Raw genomic sequence first — 24259 nt, forward strand, 5'->3', positions numbered from 1 at the left:
AATTTTTTTAAGAACAAAGCTTTGAGAAGAAAAAGCACACCATTCAAGTGAAGACTTAAGACCATGATCATATTTTTGCAGTCAAAGTTAGTATCACCACTACAAATGCTGAGCACCTTCCATTTTGAGGGGTGTTGGCAAATAAAAGGTCTAATTTATATGCAATTTTAATTTAAACAATAATGAATTAAAGATCATTCAGTAGACTAAATTAAACTGCACCAAAATGCCTGAAATGCCACTAATACCTCAACTCCCTGATTAGCAAATCAGTCTGAGCAGCTAATTGATTAGAGAAAAAACATCTGCCTCCATTTTACTTGAATGGCATTCCCCATGGTCAGTACTTAATGACAGCTCCTAATAAGGATACAGCTGATCAGCCACAGGAGTCTTTCACAGACATTTCTTTCTCCATGCCATCCTTCATTCAAGCATATGCTTTTGAGAATAGATATGATGAGAAATATGAACTAGGCGTGCAGTAGACCCAGGCCATCTTCTCTTCCACCTCTCCAAGGTAATAGAGTTTGTCACAAACACCAATCTGGCTGCAGCCACAAAACTCTGCTGCAAGTATTTTAATAATCAGGACAAAAACCTCTACAGAGGTACAGCTCTTTAATGCTAGCAAGGCTAAAGTTCCTACTGTGTTAAATACTGCAGATATGGACATCAGTATTTGCACTGAAAAAAATTAGTTGAGGAATTCTGAAGAACTCAAGTGCCCAGAGCTGCTTTGGAGAATAAAAATCTCCAGTGCTTTCAAAAAAAAGAACAATCAAGCGATTCAGCAGTTTGGATGCAGCAGTGTGCTTCTTCTTAGCCTCATCTGTTTGCTATCTGCCAATGAAGACAGAAATCTGAAATACTGGCATACCAGAAATTCTGCATCACTTATGCCTAGATAAAGAACAATCACTTTCTTTAGTCTTAGAGAACTCAGAACACAGAGAAGCCTTGCTTAAATGGAGAGCTGGCTGCAACTGAGTTTCATTCCAGTAGAAAGTTCAGACAGCAAACCCAAACTGTGCTGAAATTTTAAATGTGAAATTTTAATTAGCTGAATAAATGCATATATGTTAGTTTAGAAACAAAGAAAAAAAAATCCAGAAAAAGTTAAGCCTATTTATATGCTGCTTTTATACCAAGTTTGCAATCCAATATTACGCAGGACCAAATTCTGATACTACTCTAAATGCAACAGTGTAAGTGTAACATACAACAGAGATTATCCAGGGCATTTTATTTTTAATAATGCATTATTATATTTATTATGCAGATTTCTATACCCTTTGCAGACTACACTGATTCTTAAACCAATACACCCCTTTTATGAACATAAAAAAAATTTAAAAAGCTATTATTATTATTATTATTATTATTATTATTATTATTATTATTAATAATAATAATAATAATAATAATAATAATAATTTGGCACATAAGAAAATATAATTTATTATTTGGCACTTAAAAAAAGAGAAATAGCAATGTACATTTCAACATAATGCAGCATTTTTGATCTCTAGTTATGCTCTAAAGGTACTGCCTTTGTAGATAAAAGAGTAATTAGGTCCCACATTAATTTAGTTCTCTCGGACTTTATTAAAACTGAGATGAATTCTAGTTTGGAGCAAGTGATGTTGTTTGGTGAAAACCCGTTGCTTAGCCACTGAGATATTTTCTTTCTTTTCTACATCAGGATCTCTTTACAAGTACCTGTGGTTCTGCATTCATATATATTTTTGTAGTAAGAAACACTTAGACCTTTTATTGATATGAAATAGAACTGTGGTAAAAAAGGGAATGATAAAGTACCTCTGTTTCCAAGAGCCCACTGTAGGCTGGATTTGCTGTGCTTCTTCTCTTTCTTTCCTGACGCTTGCTCTGGATTTCTGTAACCATGGAAAGGAACATGAACTGTGTATTTCTCATTCATCAGGGAAAAATGTAGATATGACTTGTTAGCAAGAATATCTTACCCTCAGCCCCTTGAGCTTTGTGTTCTTTTTCATTTCTAAAGTATAATTGGGTTGCATCAGCACTGATATTTACTGCAGTTCAAGGTTTGACATTAATAAGCTTTTCCTTGTGAGATTGACAGGCATTTTTTTTTCTTCCTTCAAGGTAGACTTCTGCTACCCTACAAGAATTTTATTATGATCTCTTCAGACACATATTCAGCAAGCACCATCAGAGAACCTTCAAAGTACTCTCCTCCATGGAGGCTAGAAAAAGCATAGTTGAAATGGCACAGCTGGATTCAGTTCTAACCAGGGTGTGATGATTTATCCACCCAGAATACAACTTCATAATCCTGAGCTTGCAAAATGTCATTCTGAGTCATATGTGCGTATACGTGTCACTGCAAACACCAGCACACAGATGGGCTCTTTGGACTGCAGCCCATTTCTTCCTTCCACTAAACTTCCACAACTCCCTTCCACTAAATGGTGACATCTATTGAAGACGGCACATGCTGAGGACTGCGTTTAGCAACCACTAGCCATGTGCACAACTCTGTAAACACAGAGAAATGGAGCAGATTACTCGGCCACAGAAATCTGTAGGTTTAATGTTACTTTGATCTGAGCCAGGATTCCATTTACATCATATGGAGTTTCTTTCTCCAGCTCTTGACGTCAGTTCAGAACGCTGAGATTATTACAAGCATGTCTTTTAGAGCCTATTATTTTGATTATAAACCCCAGACACTCTTTAGCAAGGAGAGCCACAGCATCCATCCCATGACATGAAGTGTGTGCTCTATTCCAAAATATTTCCTATGTGAATATTGTAAGGTAAAGTTTAGATTTTGTGCTGAGGTACCAAAGTGTAGTCTAAATGCCCCCATGGTGGTGATACCTCTGTTCTGTCTTGCTCTGTCTCAGAAGGAGAGGAACTGGCAGGAGCATGTTCTTGAGCCCAGAGGGCCTGGAGCCCACCCAACAGAAACTCAGGACACCATCTGATTATGCAGGAGGTCTGGTGTCTTTCCTCAATATCTGAGCTGAAGAGGTCTATCTCAGAACACACTCAGCACCAGAAAATGCCCTTCAGGGTATTGAGCAAGATCTCCCACCTGTAATCCAACAGTAAGATAAGCTGAGCTTGCAGGGTGTTTATATACTTGGGAACTGGATCCCCAGCACTTAGTTCTGGTTTCCAGCACCCTTTTCAAGCGTTGATCATCCCCATGTACCATTTTAAACATTGCTACAGTACAGGGTGTCAGTATTTTTGATCATGTTTTGGACACAGCGTCCCTGGAGATAAAGCCAACACTTTACATGGGTTTTGTACTGGCCTAACTTCGAAGATATGGATTTAAAACTTTCCCTTCATGAAAGGGTATTGGCTAAGCTGCTGTGCTTGGAGTGATGGATGCATCAGAAGGAAACTAGAAAGACAAGAAAAACAGGAGAGTAACCTACTAGCTGGGTTTTCCTATGGCACAGGGATGTGTCACCTCTCATGTTCAGAAGGTGTCTTCTCCTAGGGCACCTCAAATAACACAGTCACATGCTGCTATGTGGCTCAAGGGGCTGCACAGAATCTCACCACCAAGAAATGTGTGGTCTGAAGCTGCACTAAGATGTGAGATAAATGCCTCAGCTGTTACCACTGTAACATCACATTAACATAATTCACACTATGCAGACTCCAAAACACAGGATCTTGTCTGGGAAACAGTTCTGTGAAAATATTTCCTATGAAATGCTCAAGTGTCTATGCTGAAACATCCATCCCAAGCTCCCAGGCTCTTTGAAAGCATCTAAAGGGAATCGTGCTTCAGCAGCAGGGTGAGTGCTCCATGCAGATCCAGTGGCCTCTCAAAGCCACAAAAGACTGATGTTGTTCTTGATGTCAGTGTCAGTTCTTCCAAGCAGAACGCACTCAAGGCCCAATGGTAACAGAGATGTCACACCTGAGAAACCTCAGTGCGGCAATAAAACAGGAAGTGGCCCTTGGCTGACTCTTTTCTTTGGTCTCAGCAGTGTGAGCTGGAGCTGTGGCTCTTGCAGCCAGGCTCAGGACCCTTATCAGTGAATTCAGGGCTTGCAGCATCTCAGCACTGCCATGGCAGTGCAGAGAAAAAACTGGAGCTAGGGCAGGCTTGGTCTTCCAGAAGTGGTCACAGGGATACAAGATTGGGACTTTCAATGGCCCAGAAAAAGAAACAAAGAATTCACTGCAGCAGTTTTCTTTGTATGTAACTGAGACAAGCAGCTCATAAAAGTACAGTGATGGGTCTGTTGATCTCTGTCCTTCTTGGTCCCAAGATAAAATGTCTTTGGTACATGCTCTCACCAAGGCAACAGAAAATATCTGGTGGAGTCTGAATCACACATATGGCAGATACTTGGAATGCAGCTTTGGAAGAGGCATTGCTATGGTACAGAGATAAGAGCTGGCTGGGACGAAAAGCAATAGCAGGGGGAATAGATGGAAATGAAGAGAGAGAGAGAGAGAGAAATGAATGGAAACATCTTGAGATGTACAATACCCTATGCAGCCAGAAGGGAGGGAGAGCACTTTCTTTATGGAAACAAAAATACCATGCATCTATGTACATGAAGAGTGGTTCTATCAATAATTACACCTAGACAGAGCAAAGGCATACACTGATGTGCTATCTTTTGTTACTTGTTACTTCTGCTAAAAAAGTATTGCAAACTTTTCAGAAGAGGATGCAATAAAGTTAAATTAAATTTGTTTCGATTGATGAAATCATAAATATTTCAGTAATCTAGGTCGACGAAGATATGCTTTCTTAGAATGACCTGAACTAAAGGTCCTTCTTTAAAAGTTGTGCTTTCTACCTTTATTATTTTACAAAATTGTAATGCTAAAAGGTGTTTGTAATAGCCTAGAGAAGGAGATTCAGTATGTTACAACCATGCACTGCATCACAGAATTGAGCTATCTTATTTCTTAGCTTGTCAATTAAAAAAATAGAAACCAAACAGGAAAAATTAAACTGTAATACATTTGACAAAGATTAATGAATTTAAAGATAGCTTTATGTTGGAGGCCAAACTCCACTGAGCTGCTGCCTTCACAAATAAACATTCTGCATGGTCATTCTCTGAAGCCTGTGATGGCAATTTATCTTCAGGGAAAGCTGTACCTTGCAGACTGTCACTTTGTGGAAGCAGCTGTGTTCATTTACTGGTAAAGATGTCTCACACTCAGGCTCTGCAGAACAGAGCTCTTTTCCCAGGCAGGGAATGCTTGGGTGGAGGTCAGGTGAAAAGGCTTCCAGGTGGATAGAGAAATACACATAGAAGTGGATCACAGCCCTTCATCAGAAAATTAATGAATAAAATTAGAAAAACTGTAACACTGTGAATTAGAGATACTAAATGAGTAAGATTTTAATGATCCAATCTTGATAGAGTTACATTCCAAAAACGTGAAATTGAGAAATAATTAAAAGTTTTAAAATAAACTGAACTGTGTAATGACCACTGTTTCCTGATAAATAGCAATGACTGATAACTGTAAATATGACACAGTAAAATAATAACCTTTAGCATGTGAAAGCTATATGGAAATCTTTGACAGCTGTAATCACCAATTCTGATGAAGAAATACCCTTTCCGTAGTAAATAGCTCTTGGTTGGAACCATTTATTTAATGCTAGTAGAAATATAAAAAGTGAATTTGTCTTCAAGAATTGATTCTGCATGGTGAGTGTTGTAGCAGCTTGGTTTAAAATGAGCATCTCCACACTTGGTGTAGAACAGAGAAGAGCACTGCTTCGCATTTTGAACGTAAGCAATAAATCCACACAAACAATTTATTAGTTCCAATAAAATCAAAGCATATAGAATTATTCAAAATTAAGTCCTCTCTGTTGTAAGCATAATTTGCACTTCCGCATAACTTCAAATGTTGTCCTGTTTTCCTTAGACAAAGAAAACAAGAACCAATCATCATTTGGACTTTTTGGATTATAAATCTTCTCCCCAAATTGTTGTAGCTTTTTTGATTTCCATTTCAATCCGTGACCATTAAGGGATTAAAAATTATGAAGGCTTAAAATTTCTTTAAACTGCTTTCAAATTCTTAGTCACTGGGATGTTAAATTATTTTTAAACTGCAGATTTAAAGAGGAAAAACACGGAAAAATGAAATCAAGACCCACAGGAAACTTCCTGTATATACTGAGGAGACATTACAATTCAGATGTATTTTATCACCAATTCACAACTTGTCTTAAAACCAAAGAACTGAAAATCTTAGAAAAAAGAAATCAAGCTAAAAATGGTAGATACCTTGAGACAGTGAGGTAGCTAAGCATGCTCCTAAGTCTAAAGCACATAAAACTTAAACTCAGTGCACTGGAAATTCCTAAGTGTTTTGTTTACTATGGTCCATAGTGATAAATATCAATTGCCATTAACACTTCTTATGATAAAGAATCACTGTCAGCTGACACAGATACCAGTTTTCTCTCCTTTTACTGGTAGAATCACACCAACTTATGAGCTTGTAACTAAAACCATCAGGGTGCAGGTCTTTTCTTCAAAATACCTGCACCATCTCTGTCCATGAGAACTATTCTGCCACCCCAACTTGTCTCACACCACTGAAATATTTGCTAAACAAACTCTTCCCCCCCACCCCCATCTATAATTTCAGAACAACAAAGCTGAGGCAAAGAAAGATACAAATCTGCTAACTTTTGCAAGCTATTTTTGGAAGGTTGGACAAAGAAACTGAAAAGGATGTGATGCTGATTTTAGCTTATGTGCAATATTTGTTTGAAGTCATATTCATGATCCTGAGAAGACATGCTAGATGCTCTCATGCAAATACAGGATTTGATGGGAAGTTTGTTAAGTTTTTTGGCTAAGTGGAGAAAATGGAGGTAAGGAATTCTTTGTGAGAAGTAGTCTTAAGTAAGTAAAATCTTATGAAACAAATGCCAGATTTTCAGCACTATTTTACATATTATTCTGTGGAATTCTAGAGGTGACAGACAGTCAACTCAAAAACTGAAAGTCCGTCTCACATGGGAGAGAGCAGAGGGCACTTGCTGCATATCTGGGCAAACATCTTTGAACCTCACAGATCCATCAGCAAGATCAGTGGTGCTCAGAGCCTTTGCAAGATTTTTGTTTCCCGGTTTCTTCCAGGTCTTAACATCTTTTAAAGGACCATGATGACTGAGTGGGTCCAAATACCAGCCTGTGCCAAGCTGGTGGCTGGCTGCAGGTCCAGTCCTCATGCCCCTTGAGCATTGCCATGGAGTGGGAGGCACAGCTAAGTAAGGTCACCCACTACTGTGAGACTGAAAGTCACAACTGTGCAAAGGTAACCTTTCATCTCATTTTTTAATTTTCATTTTTTCAGTTGTCTGCCCTTCTGAGAATGAGAGAAGGAAAAACTGAGAGGGAATCTTGTTGATGTGCATAAATATCTGCAGGCAGGGATGAGAGCATGGACTGGGCTGTGCTCCATAGCGCCCAGCAACGGGACAAGAGGAAATGTGCAGAAACTGATGCCCGGGAAGTTCATCCTGAACATGAGGAACTTCTTTTCCAGAAGGGTAACAGAACACTGAACAGACTGCCCAGGGAGGCTGTGGAATCTCCTTCTCTGGAGAGATTCAAAAGCCATCTGAACACAATCCTCAATAATGTGCTCTGGCAGAGAAACCAACAGAAAAGATTTCACTCAAAAACTGAACTGTAAATCAACATACGCCACCTTACCTTCCAAATGTTCTGTTGTAACCAGTCCTAGTGCTACCATGAAGGCAATTTTCTAAGGAAAAAATAAACGCATTAGATTTTCTACTCTAATGATCATGGTAAGAAAATAAATAAATAAAATTAGCAATGACAGAATAAACCCAGTAAAAGTCTTTTAGAAATATATCTTATTTGAATGCATAGTAATGTAAAGAACTTTAACTGAAGATTTGCTTGAGATATGCCTGGTTCTCCTTGTATGACTATATAAACTCAAGCAGTTCAAAGATGTCTGAAGTCAATGCTAAATGACTACTGATCTTACACAGCACATGACCAATATTCAGTCAATTCAATCAGTTCAATTTCACATTGCTAGCTGGATTGTTACTAAATTCTTTAGTGAAGTAATTTTGTATTATTTTTTACAATCTGGACATGACACACTGCTTTTATTGGATATGAGCAAGCTGTATGAAGTGAAACAAGTATGAACTGTACAACACTAAACAAGACATCAGAAGCATATTGAAAGTCTCCTCCCATTAAAAAAAAACCAAAAAACAAAAACCAACCAAACCAACCAACCAAAAAAACTCCCAGAAATTTCTCTTCTCAAGTTTTAAAAATAACATCATGTGTATGGATTGTAAAGACATACACTGATCCAATATTTTTCCTCAATGGGAAGTGAACAAACATCTCCCACTGAGACTGGTGAACTCATTTTGCACCTTAGAATCTCATCTAAAATATTACTTACAACTCTTCTAAACTATATATGCACAAAACATATCTTCATACCAAAAAATCTTCAATACATGCTGATGCAGTGATAGGACAAGTAATAGAGCAGATTCTAAATTTTCTGTCAGTGATTTCTCACTGGAAAATTTTTCCTTGCAGAAAGGTTTTGCTGAAGTTTTTATTGCATGTTTTTGATGAAAACTGAAATTACACTGTGTTGTTCCAAGTCCAGACTGAACTGAACTCTTTGTTTTTCAGTCATATTTGTGGTACTTGTGGGACTTTGGGGGCCTCCTCTTTCTGCTGTGCTGAACAATCTTGTTGGATTTTCATGAGATTCAATTCCACAGGAGAGACAATCTGACTATGAAACTCAAGCTCTTGGGAAATCCAAGCAAGCAAAGCCCACAGTCCAAGTCTGAGGAAGTGTACAAAGACCATAGGAAGATGCAATTATCATATGTCAAATAAAATGTTTAGGTTTAGGTCCAATTAAAACATAGTGTTTAAGCAGTAGAAGGTCAAAACATTGTTTCATTCAAAGAGTGTCAGGAGAACACATTTCAACACTTCCAAGTCAAAATTAGTCTGACCTTCTTGTTTTGTGAAAAGCCTGATGATTCAACATTTCGTTTCAGTTCAGGATAAAATCAATTAGTAAGTCACCAGAACTACAATTTCCACTTCAATTCAGACTTTCACTTAGTGAAATTGTGAAAGCAAAATCATCCTCATTTTGTAGATGAAAAGATCTAACTATTGGGTGGGTTGATCAGAATCAGAGGGTTAGGATTGGACATCTCTACTACTCATGCATCTGTGAAAATACCTTTGTCAAACAGGTGAACTAACACCCACATAAGATAGGAACACTTCCTTTCCACAACCTCAAGAGATTCCTACTCTCCAGGTAGATTAAAAGATGGTGTAGAATTTCCTCACTGGCAATTTAGATATATTCACACTGTATTTCTGCCTTCCATATCTGTGGTAATTACACACACGTGTTCATTTGCAAGTCAGACCTTGATATTCACTCCTTACATGCCTAAAACACCAGCCAGGCACAGTGGGGGCCCCACACCTGAAGGAAAAGATGAATATTTGATCCACTGTGCACATCTGAGAAGAAAATTATTCAACTGAGTAGGATTACAAGCTTCACCTCAGCCCCATTAAAAAGTAATGGTGGCAGGATACTTCTCAGCACTGTGAGCAAAAGTAATAACAATATTTAGGGATAGAACTAGGAAGCTGGAGTGGTTAATATGTGTTTTCTCAATGGAGTGCAGAATTCTTGCATTACCCCAACATTAAACTGTACAGAAAGCACACATTTTCTGATGCTTCACCTGAAATTTGTGTACTGGAATGTTTGCTAAACAATGTCCTCTCTTCATGCTGAAATTGTTTGAATATGTATCTAACTAAATGTAACATATTTGCTTAAAATATGAAGAACCATCACAAGTGGACTTGATAATTATCTCATGAATAAACACAGGAAGCGTTAGCTTTTACAGGGACTTGAAAGATGGTTCCTTTTAAAAAAATCCCAGTACAAGCTGTATTCTTTTGAACAAGCATATTATATTAACAGCCTATTTGTTTTTGTGGGTTTTGCTATTTCACACCCCTGCAGCTCATTGGATTCAACTCAAAATCTGACTTCCACTGCAAAACTTTCTTTTCATTTCATTTCAAATACCACAGGGTCTATTGTTTGTCCTCTGTACAGGAAGTTGCAAAACCAAGACTTCATTTTCTCCAGATTTTCAATCCAGGCTTAATACCAGCATTTAGTTCACAATTGCCATGTGTCTCTCTTGTGCTTAGGAAGAATTAGAACACCAGTAACTAAATAACCAGCATTTATGGCAGTAATTTTTCTTTTAGATAAAAACATTTTAGAATTAAAATGTTGCCAGATAGTTTGCTAATATGAATTTTTAAATGATCAAAACTGTTTTGGCAGAGTTCTGTTTCTCTCTGTGTTGAACAGAACAGTCTCTTCAAGAAAAAAGAAAATATTAACCCTCCACCAGCCCCAAACAAAACCCCCCCAAATAAATGAACAAAAAACCCATAAAAAAAACAATGCCCAGGGTATTTTCTCCCCGGAGGAGCAGCTCCCTTTTGTAATTTTTCCATATCTTTACAGAAGTCATCCTGGTGGGAGAAGGCCCATCACTGGATCCATCACCATTGCTCTCCATCCCCAGCTGCACCCCACTGATGGGACCTCCTCCTCCTCAGTCCACGATCAGCTTCAGGGCTTACCAGCAGAATTACCAAGCTGGGAGCTAAGGACAGGAATTATCCTCACTCTTCTCTTTTGTTCAGGTACACGCAGTAACTACACGTGGGATTCCTGGTTACTGGTAAGTCTGGTTATTTCTAGTTAGCTCATCTCAAATTGTCAGTGTAATTTGTTAAATCCCAGTCTTTCCCAACTGAGTTCCGTACAGAGCCATACTGGAGTTCCTGCCTCAGTTTTTGGCTTTGAAGATAAATAAAAGTGAAAAGTGCCTTGAGTGCCTATTTTCTTTTTAAAAACACCATGCTGTTTTTGCTTTAAATTTAATCATCTGCTTATAAGCCATGAGTGCTTTTAGAAATACACAATATGTCTTTTCATGAAGCAAAACAAAGGTATTCATAAAAGCATTTCATTTTGTAATTACATGTTCTATTTATGTCATTACATGTATTTATACTAATTATGATGCTAGTTCTAATTACACTAATTGCATAAATACATGATAATCACCTAAAGTTTACTTTCCAAGGACAAAAGAAATTAACTTGAGACCTATTTATGTCTGTGCAACAAATCTATGAAAAGAACTGTCATAGTTTAGGGCACAGTCTCAGCACCCTACCCAGAAAATTGAGGTTTTTGAGACCTCCAGTAAACAGGGTAGGAACAGTGTCTGTGGTTAGAAAAAGGTCATTGAGTTATTCTAGTTAGCAATGTAATGAAAATCTTACATTTTTGAATACCATAACAAAAGTGTGCCCAGTCCAACTGCCTCCTCCTGCATCTCTCTGAAGGCTTTTATTCATTTTTTTTCCATGGGGATAAGATACAGGCAAAAAAAAAAATTGATGTTTTTTCCTAGCATTCTGTTTCTAAGCAGGGCCTACTGGTCTTTCTGCCCATAAGGTGCTACAAAATAAAGAAGTCTTTGGAAATACCTGCCTAAACAAAACAGGACTCTACAGTCCCATCATTCCGTGGTAATGAATATTCATATAAGGGTCAGATTTTAAACTTGGGAGGTTTCCCAAGCATAGTTTTGCAGAGCTTCTACATAGAGCTGTGATATTTTGGGCTAAAATACTTATCCTTAATACTTCTTTAACCATATGAACCTCCTAAAATGGTGAAAAAATTGACCACACTCATGCCTCAAGTAACATAATTTATATTGTAATAATCCTCCTAAACTACAGCTCCAAGGATGCTTTTGTGCTACACATGCATTAGACTAGTGAGGTTTAAGATTTCATAGGAGCTGAGCATTTCCACAAAAGAAGTAGATTCAGTCTGTATAACTTCTCAAACTGCCCTAAAATTACACCTAATATAATATGAACATATCCAGTCAAAACACAAAATGTCTGTTAGAAAGACCCCATTTCTGCAAAGAGTTGCAGTTTATATTTCTAGTTTAAATCAAAATTATAATTTCCAAAAGAGATTTAGTCTCATTACCTGCTTTCTACTCTCTTATTCAATTTAAAGGATTTTAATGTATTTCAGACTAGAATCTGTGCACATACGGGAAGACATGTACACAGCAAATGCAGGAAACCATTAATGCAATCTAAAAATTGCAAGATTCATTACAAAGAAGATGTTAAAATCTCAGCTTACTAAAGAAATGTTAATTCCACCTCATAGGCAGCCTCTAAATCTTATGCTATATGTTTGATAACATAAAATATCTTAAGCTTGTATACACCTTTCACAAGAAATCCAGCTACAGCCATAGGGTGCCTAGATTATTATGAGACCTTCAGGTATTATGAGACCTCCAAGTCTTACATTTTGTGACAGTGGAAGGTTTGAATGGTGCAAACCAAATTTGTCAGGGCACTCGCTGGCAGAGAAATTACCCTGATTGCAGAGATTGAGAGATGAACAGCTGGCAGACCCATAAGCACAAATAAAGTAATTCCATATGCACAGAGAAGAATGTTTAGACTTGGCCCCCATAATTTAACCATATTGTAGTTCATTTATTAAAAATTAAAAAAAAAAAATCACCTCTGGATTTTCCTCCTTTTTCTTTTTGGTAGCAGGCAGTCCCTGAGCTGACTCTTCAGGAGATTTCTTTGTCTCCAGTTTACTTTCTGTCTGGGTTTGGACTTGAGGTTGAATAATGATAACCTAAAAGGCAATGTACAAATAAGAGAATTCACTATATGAAACTGGATTTTTCTGCCTGAAACCTTTGAGTCCTCTTTGAAGAGTTACATGATACCCTACAAATAAGAAATGTAAGTCACAAGTCAAAAGCATAAAACAACAGGATACCTAGGTTAAGGTCCTAAATCCATACTTAAGTTTCTAAAAATTAATTCTTATTGGTGCATTATGAACCTGCTACAGCCTAAGTCACTTGATCAGTGCCTCTGAAAATTAGGACACTTTCTACTTAGAGGACTTGTGCAGGTGGCTGAGAAACCATGCTTTAGCACTTGTGTTAGTGATTTTAGGGTCTTTCCTTTGATTTTATTTTGTGTACAAGTAGAAGAGATGGGATTACTAAACTTTCAAACCCAGTCTGATCTCAGTCGTAGCAGTGTTTTTTCAAAGTACATGGGAATGGGAAAGAAAGTACTCCTCATGCAACTGAGACCAGACCTCAGTCCTCAGCCTTTACATGTTATAAGCAGTGGATGTCCAGTTTTCTGTAAACTAAACAAACTATATGTTTTTAAAATTAAATTTAGGTCATGTTTAGAAACTATAGGAATTACGACACAGATCTCATTCACACATTTATGGTAGTATATCCAGCTGCTTATATTTAAATTACCACATGAAGATTTACATGGTGTAGGTCACATTATCTAGAAGCTATTAAATGAAAAGGAATGCATTTCTGCCCACAGAACTACATATATGACTTCATACCTATAATCAAAAGGACTGTGGAAGCTTCAAAAGGACTTCCCAAGGACTACTGCCTTCTAAATAAAGATTATTACATTTGAACACTAGGCCTTTTCCAATCTACTTCGTTGCTAATTTTCAATTAATGTTGTTTAACTGTTAGATACATTATCTCAACTTAGTCACTCTAGAAGATTCAAGAGCATCAAAAGGGTTGGTTTTCTGAGCCAGCTGCCATTTTAAGTGAGAGAAAAATAATTTATGTCAAAGAAATGGGGAAGAGATGTCTGCTTTTATTTACCTCAAAAGTCATCCTACATCCTATATATTTTTTTAGTGCTGTATGAGAACTTGTGCTGGCAATAAGACCAAAAGTAGCAGGATCCCAGTAGTAAATTACAGTGAATGTCTGCTTGGTACATTAGCAGCCTGTATGGAATCTGTCTCTGGTATACGAGTGGTGAAGCTCTTGCATTCCAATGCTGAAAAGCAGTACAAAGACGAAAAAAGTAATTCATAGCTTGAATTTTTTCTTTTTACTGATTCATCTCCTGCTCAGTTCTGAAATCCTGAGCTCTCATTTCATTTGGTCTTCCCCTGAAAGAGCAGAAGGGAATCTCTGATTATTTTATGTATTCCCTGGGGTCAGTCAATAAATTGAGTATCACTGTATCATTGAAGAGAGAGTCCATAGGAAATCTGAGCCTGTAATAAAATCAGGGATTTTATTAGTGAGGATTGGCTTAAGGAAAGAGAAGTTCATACAGTCCTGTTAGTATCAGTCTACATAATGATGTCCTTTGTTCCCAGTAAAAAACCGGCTTGTACACAGATAAAACTCTGCTAGCTTATATGTGTCCGTGTAAGAATTTTCCCATTGCTTTCTGATTATTTTCTTTGAGAACCACTGACAACACTGCACAGGGGCTGTGCACTCCCAGGGCAATATTCTGCTCGTGCCTGCAGCACAGTTCCTGCATTTGCTCCCCAAGGAACTCACCTTGCTGTCGGCACTGATGAGAAGCGGCTGCACTTTAATGCTGTCGTTGACCACTGAGACAGCGGCGCTGGTGCTGATGGGAGCTGCATTGCTGGGGGAGGTGGAAATGATGGCATAGGCCACACCAGCACCACTCAGAGGGGACGAGAGAGCTGCAGGCTCGGTGACGCTTTGTGACGGGCTGTTGTGTGTCTGTACATGGCTGACGGTGTTGTTGGCAGTTGGGAGGGCAGGGCTGGGGTTTTTGATGCTCACTATGGTTGCCTTCTGGAAGGTGGGAGGCTGCTTGGAAGGTTGGTCTCTGCACGGGGAGATTGGGAGGCTGTCTGGAATCAGGGTCTTTGGCCTAACCTACAAACAGAGAGTCAGGTGTTATTAGGCATGTGAACAAACTCTGCACACGTGTTCTCCCAGTAGAATCTCTAATTGCATTCACCATGGACCAGGAGCATCTAGAAAAACAGACTGTAGCAACTGCAAGTAGCCAACCATTCATTTCCTTGTAGATACATTCCCAGCTCTTCTCAACTGGGTCATTTTGAAGTTCTTAACTCACTGCAATGCTAAACAATAAGTGAGAAGAAAGTCAAATCCTTATTTTGATTAGCCATCCATACAAATGCTAGTCAAGTCACATCCAGTTTTCAGTAGGGATGCATAAGCCAAAGCCTTGGCAAAGAATGGAAAACCCAGATGCAAAAATCTCCTATTCTGAAAGACACGACACTTTTGCTATGAATTAAGGAGCGGGAGCTGAATCTTTAAGTTGTGGGAAGCATTTACAGGTCATAAAGTATATGCTGTTGTACTGGTGGATTGGTCAATGAACATCCTCATATGTTTAAGACATGCCATGTCAAATGGAGAGGAGATCAGTCACACAAATCACTTAACTCACAAAAAATAAATAAAATAAAGAGAGGGATACAAGAAACCCACAACCACCAAACATCATATCTTGTTGCAGTAATTAAAGAGCTAACTTACAGCTGTGGGTGGATGCAAGAGGAACTTCCATGAATAGAAGAGGACACTTTGCCCTGCTTTGCAACAGCTGGGGCTGTACCCAGTGCCATGAATGATAGCAGCAATCAATTGTTTTCAGCTAATGTGATGTGTTTCCAGTGGTGTAATTAACATCACCCACTCAACATGGCTCTGCCTTAACAACATGTTAAGTACAGTTCCAGGATTGAAAATAAATAATTTAAAATGCTTCACATGGAGTTAGCTTCATTCCCAGCTTATTCGTTAACACAGCCTGATAAAACAGTCAGTTCCCTCTGCGCTTATTTAGTCCTGTCACTTCTTGCACCTTCCATACTGTGAAACAAAATGACAAGTTCTAACAGACAAACAGGGGAAACAGCTGCCCGTGTCACCTGTGCTGGAGTCTACAGGAGCCCTTCAAATGGTCCCAACTTCAATCCTGAGCCTAAATAAGCAGTTTAATGAAAATACAGGGATTTACTGGTGTGCAGAAAACCATCTCTCAAGGCTGGCCATCATCCTCTATTGTGTCAAGAAGGAACCATTCCCTTTTGTCCCCACAGCAAATATTAAAGGCAGTAACACATGTTTCGAGCTCTTTGTGTCTCGATAACTCCTCCTTTGAATAGCAGTAGGACCCCTGTGGAAGCCTCTGATCCTACCGAAGAAGGGCATCACTGTTGTGATGCACTGGAGAGACACATCTTAGGCTCTGGGCATTCCTCACAGCTCAGAGTGAGGGAAGAAGCTTCCCCCATGGTGCTCTGCAGCACTATGTTAATTTGTCCCAGTTCTGTCCCTGCCATTGGCTCGTTGGCCTTCCCTACCCCTTTTACTCTTAAATTATCATGTTCTGATAAGTTCTCCCTTCCCTGTCTTCCCATTGGTTTGTATAACCCCACCTATCCACCCTGGCATTCCCTATTAATCCCTTCCCTGTGTACTACCCTTGAGCCCTAGGTTCATTAGATCCCTGACGCTCTTCTCCATCCCCTTTCCTGGTATTTATACCCTCGACCCTCCTTCGTTCCCCGTCTTTGGCCCCTGGACCTCTTCAGCGTTGCCTGAAATAAAGCACGTTGGAACTCCATGCCTGGATCCTCCCGTGTCTTCAGTGCTGAGCTGCTGCATGTGTGTGTGTGTGTGTGTGTCTGTGTCTGTCTGTCTGTCTGTGTGTCTGTCTATGTGTCTGTCCGTGTGTCTGTGTGTGTCTGTGTGTCTGTGTGTCTGTCTATGTGTCTGTGTGTGTGTGTCTGTCTGTCTGTGTCTGTGTGTGTGTCTGTGTGTGTGTCTGTCTGTGTCTGTCTGTGAGTGTGTCTGTGTGTGTGTGTCTGTATGTATGTCTGTCTGTCTGTGTGTGTGTCTGTGTTTGTGTGTGTGTCTGTGTGTCTGTGTCTGTGTGTGTGTCTGTGTGTCTGTCTGTGTGTCTGCGTGTGTGTCTTTCTGTTTGTGTCTGTGCATGTCTGTGTGTGTCTGTGTCTGTCTGTGTGTCTGTGTGTGTGTGTGTCTGTCTGTCTGTCTGTCTGTGTGTCTGTCTGTGTGCTGGTGCTCCCATGGCTCCTGCCCGTTGGCACAAGACACTCTTGGGGAAGGTTGTGTCCTTGTGTCCACCACCACCGCGGACCGCAACAGCTCCCTACACCCATGAGCAGTGCAAAACTAGTATCAGAGGCACAGTCCTGCTTGGGACATTCACATTTCTAGCAGTCATGGTAGGTGGAAAGGTGAAGAGGAGGTTTGCCCAAGGTCTGCAGACTCGTGCAGAAGCCACTGTGTTCAGCTCACAACTTCGGGAAAGCCTCAGAGACCTGCTGTGAAATGATGCAAAACTACACAGAACTCCAACGAACCATAGCCAAAATACCCTGACTGTAACTGAAGGGTTCTTTGCTAATTTTCTTTATGCAATCACTTTGTGTAACAATTATCTGACTGGTTTAGTTAAGATACCAGACCTTGGCCAAATAGTTTTAGGGAGGACTCTGTAATTAGCTTCATATCCATGATTAGTTAATGGTCTTATTTTCAAAAGTAGTGCACAAAGCACTGGTTTAAACCCATCAGTTCAGGATTTTCTCTAGCCAAAAACTGTCATGTAGTCTACCAGGATCTACTGTATCTGTCACTCTTAAATGCATTTCTATATTTAAACAAAAGTATGATTAAAACTAAATGTCTATATACATCCCAGCTATATAATTATCTTTTCTACTGCATGATGTAATACCTCAGTGAATCCTACACACACCCATAATACACATCCTGCAAGTTATGGATGAACACATATTCGCTGTAAAATAAGCTCTTCCTGCACAGATAATTAAACAAACTTAATTTTCCAAAATACTAAATTCTTTATAAAGTGCTGCATACTGAAATTATCTGATAGGACGTACCAAACTGGTACATCACAGAGCATATGTTGAGCACTTTCTGCCACCATGTGATACAGAAGAGGGATAGCTGTTTTCATGGACTAAGCCTCTGAAAACTCCCTGCCAAGTTTACCTAACCTTGGGAGACCATATTTATTTGCAATTACAGAACAATAAAAAGGGTTGACTACAGAAACAAAAGTTTCAGGTACTCCTGAGTTAAAGTTACAATAATTTAAAGTGAAAATAAGATTTATTTCAAGGACCTGGCAAGTGTGAATCCAAAACAGAAAGCAAACGTAGAAGCCCCTTGTGCTCCAACACCAATGAATGTTCCCCTCAGAATATAAACACTAAGCGTAAACATTTAATAAACAACTACATGAAAGACCTTTGGCAGAGTGTCACCTAAAATCCCAAACTGCTACAGTTATTTGTGGTGATAAATGGTATCAGCTAGGAAGAAGATAAAAAAAAAAGAAGGAAAAAGGCAGCGTAAATTCCTTTCCCTCATGTCAAAACTGTAGCTTAAATTTGGGAAATGAAAGGGGGACAGTGGCACTAGCAAAAGTTTGGAAGCTGGCAATCACTGAAGAAGAGGTAGAATAAAACTAGGGCAGGACAGGGACTGCACTGCACACACACAGTATCAAAAAGTAATTTTCTACTGAAAGTAGCACAGGTTGGATGACACCAGTCTCTGTGACAGGAGTTACAGAAATAAAAGGCACCAAAGTTGAGCAAAAGAGAAGAAAAGAGAAAGAAAAAGAGATAGCATGTATGTTACCAAAAGAACACTTCAACTCTTGGCAAGCGCTGCAAGTAACAATTCTCCTGTAGCTCAACACTCCTTTCCCCAAGTATCTTTCATTTAACTTCTGGCAGCTGTCAAAAGAGAAAGTGATACTACCAGGGCTCCAAATGCAGACGAGAGAGCTGTTTCTTGAATATAATTTTTTCCTAAACCTGTGTTGTTCTTGAGTTTTCTCAATACCCAGAATAACAGAAACATTTCATTTCCTTTCCTGTGGCAATGTTCAGACTGGTACTTCTCAGATGTGCATTTTCCAAGATTATATTCTCCAATCTGAGCACCCACTAGGTGGCGGCTGCCTGCTTTTCAGACACGGAAATAAGAGAGCGCCCGATCCTGTGGGATCCTGTACAGAGTGCTCTTTTGTTCAACAACTTCTAATTTAATATATTTTAAAGAGATTCAGAGCAGGAAAGAATCAGCTCCTGTGACTAACATGACTTCTTGTATATCCCATATTATTAAGCTCCATCCAGATGTCCCTATATGAAGCTCAAAGGCTTCCATTTCACCAAAATGCCATTCAAGCTCTCAAGAGCACAAATTGCTGAATAGTGCAGAGGTGAATGAATTGCTGAGTGGTGGAGGTGGGAGAGCCTGACGTGCGTCACCACTGACACAGGAAAATGTGATCACGGGCAATCTATATCCTGGGGAATTTCTTCCCATTGAGTTGCTGATGGGAGCTGACTCCTGGGTGCCTCGGACAAAGGGGGAACTCTGTTTTTTTGGAAGTTTTCCCTTGGGGGGCTGGGTGCAGTTCCTGGTCCTCTCTCTGTATTTTCAGAGGAGGATGATCAGAGCCACTGCTTTTGAGGAAGGGAGTTTCACTGCTGCTGCCGGAGCTGCTGCTTCTGCCGTGGGGTGAGCCTCTGCTCGTGAGAACAGCCACTGAACTGGGACCTTATTAACACCCACCTCATTAAAAAACAGACCTACCCCGTCTGCTCGGGTGCCCGGGATCCTGAGCTCGGCTCTCCCTGCCCTGCTGGGAGCCCCTCACCCCCTGCCTGCCGAGACATCCTGCTGACCCAGCTTGCTGCTTTCCAAGGGTCCTGCTGGGGCACCGGGAAGTGGCTGTCCCAGGGCTGGTGAAGCAAGGCCTCTCCTCCACCCCTCCCCGCCGTGGGACAGAGCCGCCATGGCCGCGTGCTCCCCGAGCCCGCCCCACAGCGCCCCCTGCAGCCGCGGGGGAATCACCGCACCCGCCCTGCCCGCCGGGAGCCAGCAGCGCCCCTGCCGGCCATGCCCGGAACTGCAGCGCAGGGAAAGCGCCGCGGCCGAAGGGCTGGGACTGGGCTCCGGGCTCTGCTTGTTGTTAACGCCAAAGTTGTTGTTGTTTGTTTGTTTGGTTTATTAGACACACTAGTAAAGAGCTGTTATTCCTATTCCTGTATCTTTGCCTGAGAGCCCCTTGATTTCACGATTCTAATAATCTGGAGGGAGGGGGTTTACATTCTCCATTCCAAGGGAGGCTTTTTCTGCCTTCCCTAGCAGACACCTCTCTTGTAAACCAGGACAATCCCAACAGGTGAACCACTCACCTGCTGTAGTAAAGAAAAATAAGGTAAGAAAGAAAACCTCTTACAAAATAAGTCCTCAAGATCCAACCTATACAGGTATGGGGAAAAAGGAGAACGGAAATTCACATAGCTCCTCCAATCTCTGTGGGCAATCCTATGTAGTCCTAAAGGACAGGATTTAATTAGAACAGTTGCATCTGTGAAGATCTGCAGGTGATATGAGAATTGTTAAGGGCATTTCTGGTAAATGTGTTCTCCCTCAGGCCTAGGAAAGAAGGGAAATTAACACAGTGTACTTCAGTTACAAACCCAAAAGGGATCACTGTGATTCTCCAGTTCACAGGCTGGCCATATAATTCTTCAAGAAACTGAAAACTGATTTTAAAAGAAAATACTAAAGACTTCTTAATGATGAGCTCCAGTAAATTGTTAAAATGGGGTTTTTTTTATGCTTGTGACTGGCATTTTATAGCAAGGTTGCATTTGCCTAACTTCAGCTTCCAGTCCCTGGATCTTGTTACAGCTTTGTCAGCAACACTGAGGAGCCCTCCCCTTCCCCTGTATCAGATATCAGCTGGATCATGCTCAGCATCCATCAGCCCTTCATACTAGCAGGGCCGATCTGTATGAAAGTAAGTTTTTCAGCTCAACACAATATCACATTGCCTTTGAGAGAAAGACCATTATTCACACTTTATTTTCACTTCACCCTTGTACTCAGAGCTTGAAAACAAAAACTCAAAATGGATTTGGCACAATTCGTATGTCACAGAGGCAAAGTGCTGGGAGCAGCAGCCAGAGCTTTCATTCTTGAAAACTGTAGAGGATTACACAGAAAACATTAGCAATGGCTGATAAAATGAGTGCAATATGGGCTAATCATATCCTTCACCAGAATGAACAGATGCACACTGACTTCAGTAAAGCTGTGTTTATTTATGCCAGCTGAGGACTGACTCCCTCCCTCTTCTTTTTTGATCAGTAAAAATTAGGCACAAAAATTTTTCTCCTTAAATTTACAGCAATGACACTCCCTAAAATCCAGGTTGCCCCCCTCACTCAAATACAAGTATTTGCATCTTGGTTCATTTTTAGTTCCCTTTCCAATAAGCTCCTATTATCTTCAGCCTGGTCTAAGACCACTGTCAAAATAAACATAGTTTATTTTCTTCCCACAGGGAAGATTTCTTTATTTTCTTCCTTCCCCTTGATGGGGCTACATAAAAAAGAAGTTACTCTTCATTGTAGAAAGCCCAGGCAAGATGATCCAGAATGAGTGAATCCCATGTTCACATACAAGTTAACCCTCTCTTTAGCATATCCCTGGAATATTAGCCTGTGAACCTACAGAAGGATATTGTGAAATGCAGGGCAAAACTCAAGGAGCAGCTCCAGCACACATTTTCAATCCTGTTACTCTGGATGGAGCATACCAGGGAAGAAACCTTAATCTGATCAAAACCAATAGCAAAATTGAGCAGACCTCAGCAAGGCCAGAACTGCAACACACCCCTCGAAACAAACCCTGGTCTCAGTTTCCACGCAACACAACCCAGGAGTCACTCAGCAGTATTTTCACATGTGTTCAAATTGCACACACTCGATCAGGCATCTCCCACATGCTGTGTACCTGCCATGATTTGGTATTTCAGTTGTTAGTCATGGACAGCTAACTTAAGTGAAAAGGTGACATGCAGCTAATAGAACTCCTCGGCAGATTTTAAGAAGAGAAATCAATCTAATTTAGTTTTTCTTCTCCTTCATCTTTGCTTGATACTACAGAAATGGATGTTTTGCTGAGAAGGATGTTTGAGTGGGAATCTGCCAGCTCTGCTTTTTGTGGATGTTGGCATAAGGCAGTCAGGTGGGAGTTCTTTATTAAAAATGTTATCAATGTTTTGAACACTGAGTTGGTTTTACATGGCTTGATTTTTTGGTGAGGAGGGAAGAAGCCAGCCACAGAAGTGATTTTTCTGTGGGAAGCTGCTAGAAGCTTCCTGCATGCCTGACAAAACCAATTGCAGGCTGGCTCTGAAAACAGACATGCTGCTAAGCCAATTGATGTAGTTAGTAATGCCTCTGTGATGACATATTTAAGAAAGAAAAAGCATGTACAATTCCTCTTTTTTCTTTCGAGGTGTAGGGAGGCGGCCACCCCGGCTCGGTTGTTGGGGGCCATCCCCGCACTGGGAGCGGCCACGCGGCCGGGGCCTGGGAGCGGCCACGGCTTGCAGTGAATTCTGCTTGCTCAGCCACTTTTAGCCAGCCATGCTGCAAACAGAAGAGCAAAAGTGGCGGCAGTAGTTTCTCCTTTTTGGTGCCCTGCATGAAGAGAGGCGCTGAATGGTGCCACCTATTGTAAAAATGCGGCAGACCCCAACTGCAGGGAAGAAATGATGATGTCTGGCTCCAGATCAGAAGGCTGAATGATAACTTTCTTAAAACTATACTATATTACATTAATGTACTATTTAGAGAGATACTATATTCTTCTACATACTTACTTCTTACTTACCTGTCTAACTACTTGTGACTCTGCTGAGAGTCCAAGCCACAGCTGGATCTGATTGGTCACTGAACCCAAACAACCTTCACCAGAATCCAATCCAGCAATCACTTCAGGTAAACAATCCCCATAGCACATTCCACATGGGGGAAACAAAGGAACAGAGATAAAGATTGTTTTCTCTTCTCTCTGTGCTTCTCCTGAGAGACAGAATTATGTCTCTCTGTCCAGAGAATGTGAATGTCACAGCTACACCCACGTGGTGGTGGTGAGTGTCACGGGACCGGCAGCAAGTGACTCCCCAGTGTGGAGCCCAGACAGAATCAACCTTTCAGAGCTGCAAAACCCTGTAAGACCTTTTCAATTGGTAGAACTTGAAAACAAATGAACCTATGGACACTAATTCTCTCCCAAGTCAGAGGAAAAGGTGAACATGGTGACATTAAGGTTAGTGAAAAGGTGGGGGGAGGAGGTGCTCTGGACCTTGGAGCTGAAATTCTTCTGCAAGCTGAGGTGAGGACCATAATACAACAAATTGTTTTCCCTGTAATTCATGAAGTGCATGGGGGGATGTGGAGCTCTACCCTCAGCCTGTGAGAAAAGGTGCTCATGCTGTAGCACATGGATGCTAAAAAGCTGTAATTTAGTGGGAAATTTGAACGGAGAGAGAGAAGATAGAGAAAGAGTATCCTTACTTCCAAACTAGAACAAGTCATCCTTAAAAAATGACACCCCATGACCCATGCCATGTAGTTCTGGAAGACTATTTTGCTAGTGGGAGGGACTCAGGGTACAGCAGGTTGGGTAGGACTGCCACTCATGAAAATTAGAACCACACTGGAGAAGTTCACAGAGAACTGTCTCCCGTGGAAAGGACCCCACGACATAACAGAAGAGACTCCTCTCCCTAAGCGAACTGAAGAAAGATTTTTAGAAGTGACAAATGGACTAAAAATCCCATGTTTTGTCTTCCTGTGCTGTCGGTGGGAAGGAAAGAAGGCTGGGAGGGAAAAAGTGTTATAAAGGTTTATTTTAATTCTCATTATCCTCTTTTAATTATGTTAATAATTTTTTCTTTATACCTTTTAACTTTTGAGCCTGTTTTGCCCTTGAAGTGTTTTCACCTAATCCTTTCCTCACCCCAAAATCAAAAGCCTATTGTTTTTTCTTTCCCCCTCCTCTGCCAACTATAGCAGAGGAGAGTGGGTGAATGGTTTTTCACGGGTGCGTGGCTTCTAGACAGTGTCAAACCCTGACAAACATAAAACTGTATTTTCACGGGAACTTGACTGAGTTTTGCTAATGGATTTTGTATTTTCTGCCTATATTTTCCGGTTTGGCACTGCCACTATAGAATTGATGATTCATTAAGTGTCTCTTTTCCATTTGCAAAGGGGGAAAACTACCAGTAAACCAGCAAACCAGCAAATAAAAATCAATATTGTGCAAAAAATTAAGAAGTAGAGGTTGAAG

General features: G+C 40.4%; 1 protein-coding gene across 3 annotated transcripts in view; it reads right to left on the bottom strand.

The window, feature by feature from the left end:
- Nucleotides 1-24259, bottom strand: part of PHF21B (PHD finger protein 21B) — a 161635-nt gene that overhangs the window by 13548 nt on the left and 123828 nt on the right. For all 3 annotated transcript variants that reach the window (XM_053942964.1, XM_053942962.1, XM_053942961.1), the window contains 4 exons: nucleotides 14579-14929; nucleotides 12727-12849; nucleotides 7728-7779; nucleotides 1822-1898 (listed from right to left, as the gene is read on the bottom strand). In XM_053942964.1, the coding sequence (XP_053798939.1) occupies nucleotides 1822-1898; nucleotides 7728-7779; nucleotides 12727-12849; nucleotides 14579-14929 (603 nt within the window). The remainder of the gene's footprint in view (nucleotides 1-1821; nucleotides 1899-7727; nucleotides 7780-12726; nucleotides 12850-14578; nucleotides 14930-24259) is intronic.

Source organism: Vidua chalybeata, chromosome 5 (genome assembly GCF_026979565.1).
Source record: "Vidua chalybeata isolate OUT-0048 chromosome 5, bVidCha1 merged haplotype, whole genome shotgun sequence".
Classification (NCBI taxonomy): Eukaryota; Metazoa; Chordata; class Aves; order Passeriformes; family Viduidae; genus Vidua; species Vidua chalybeata.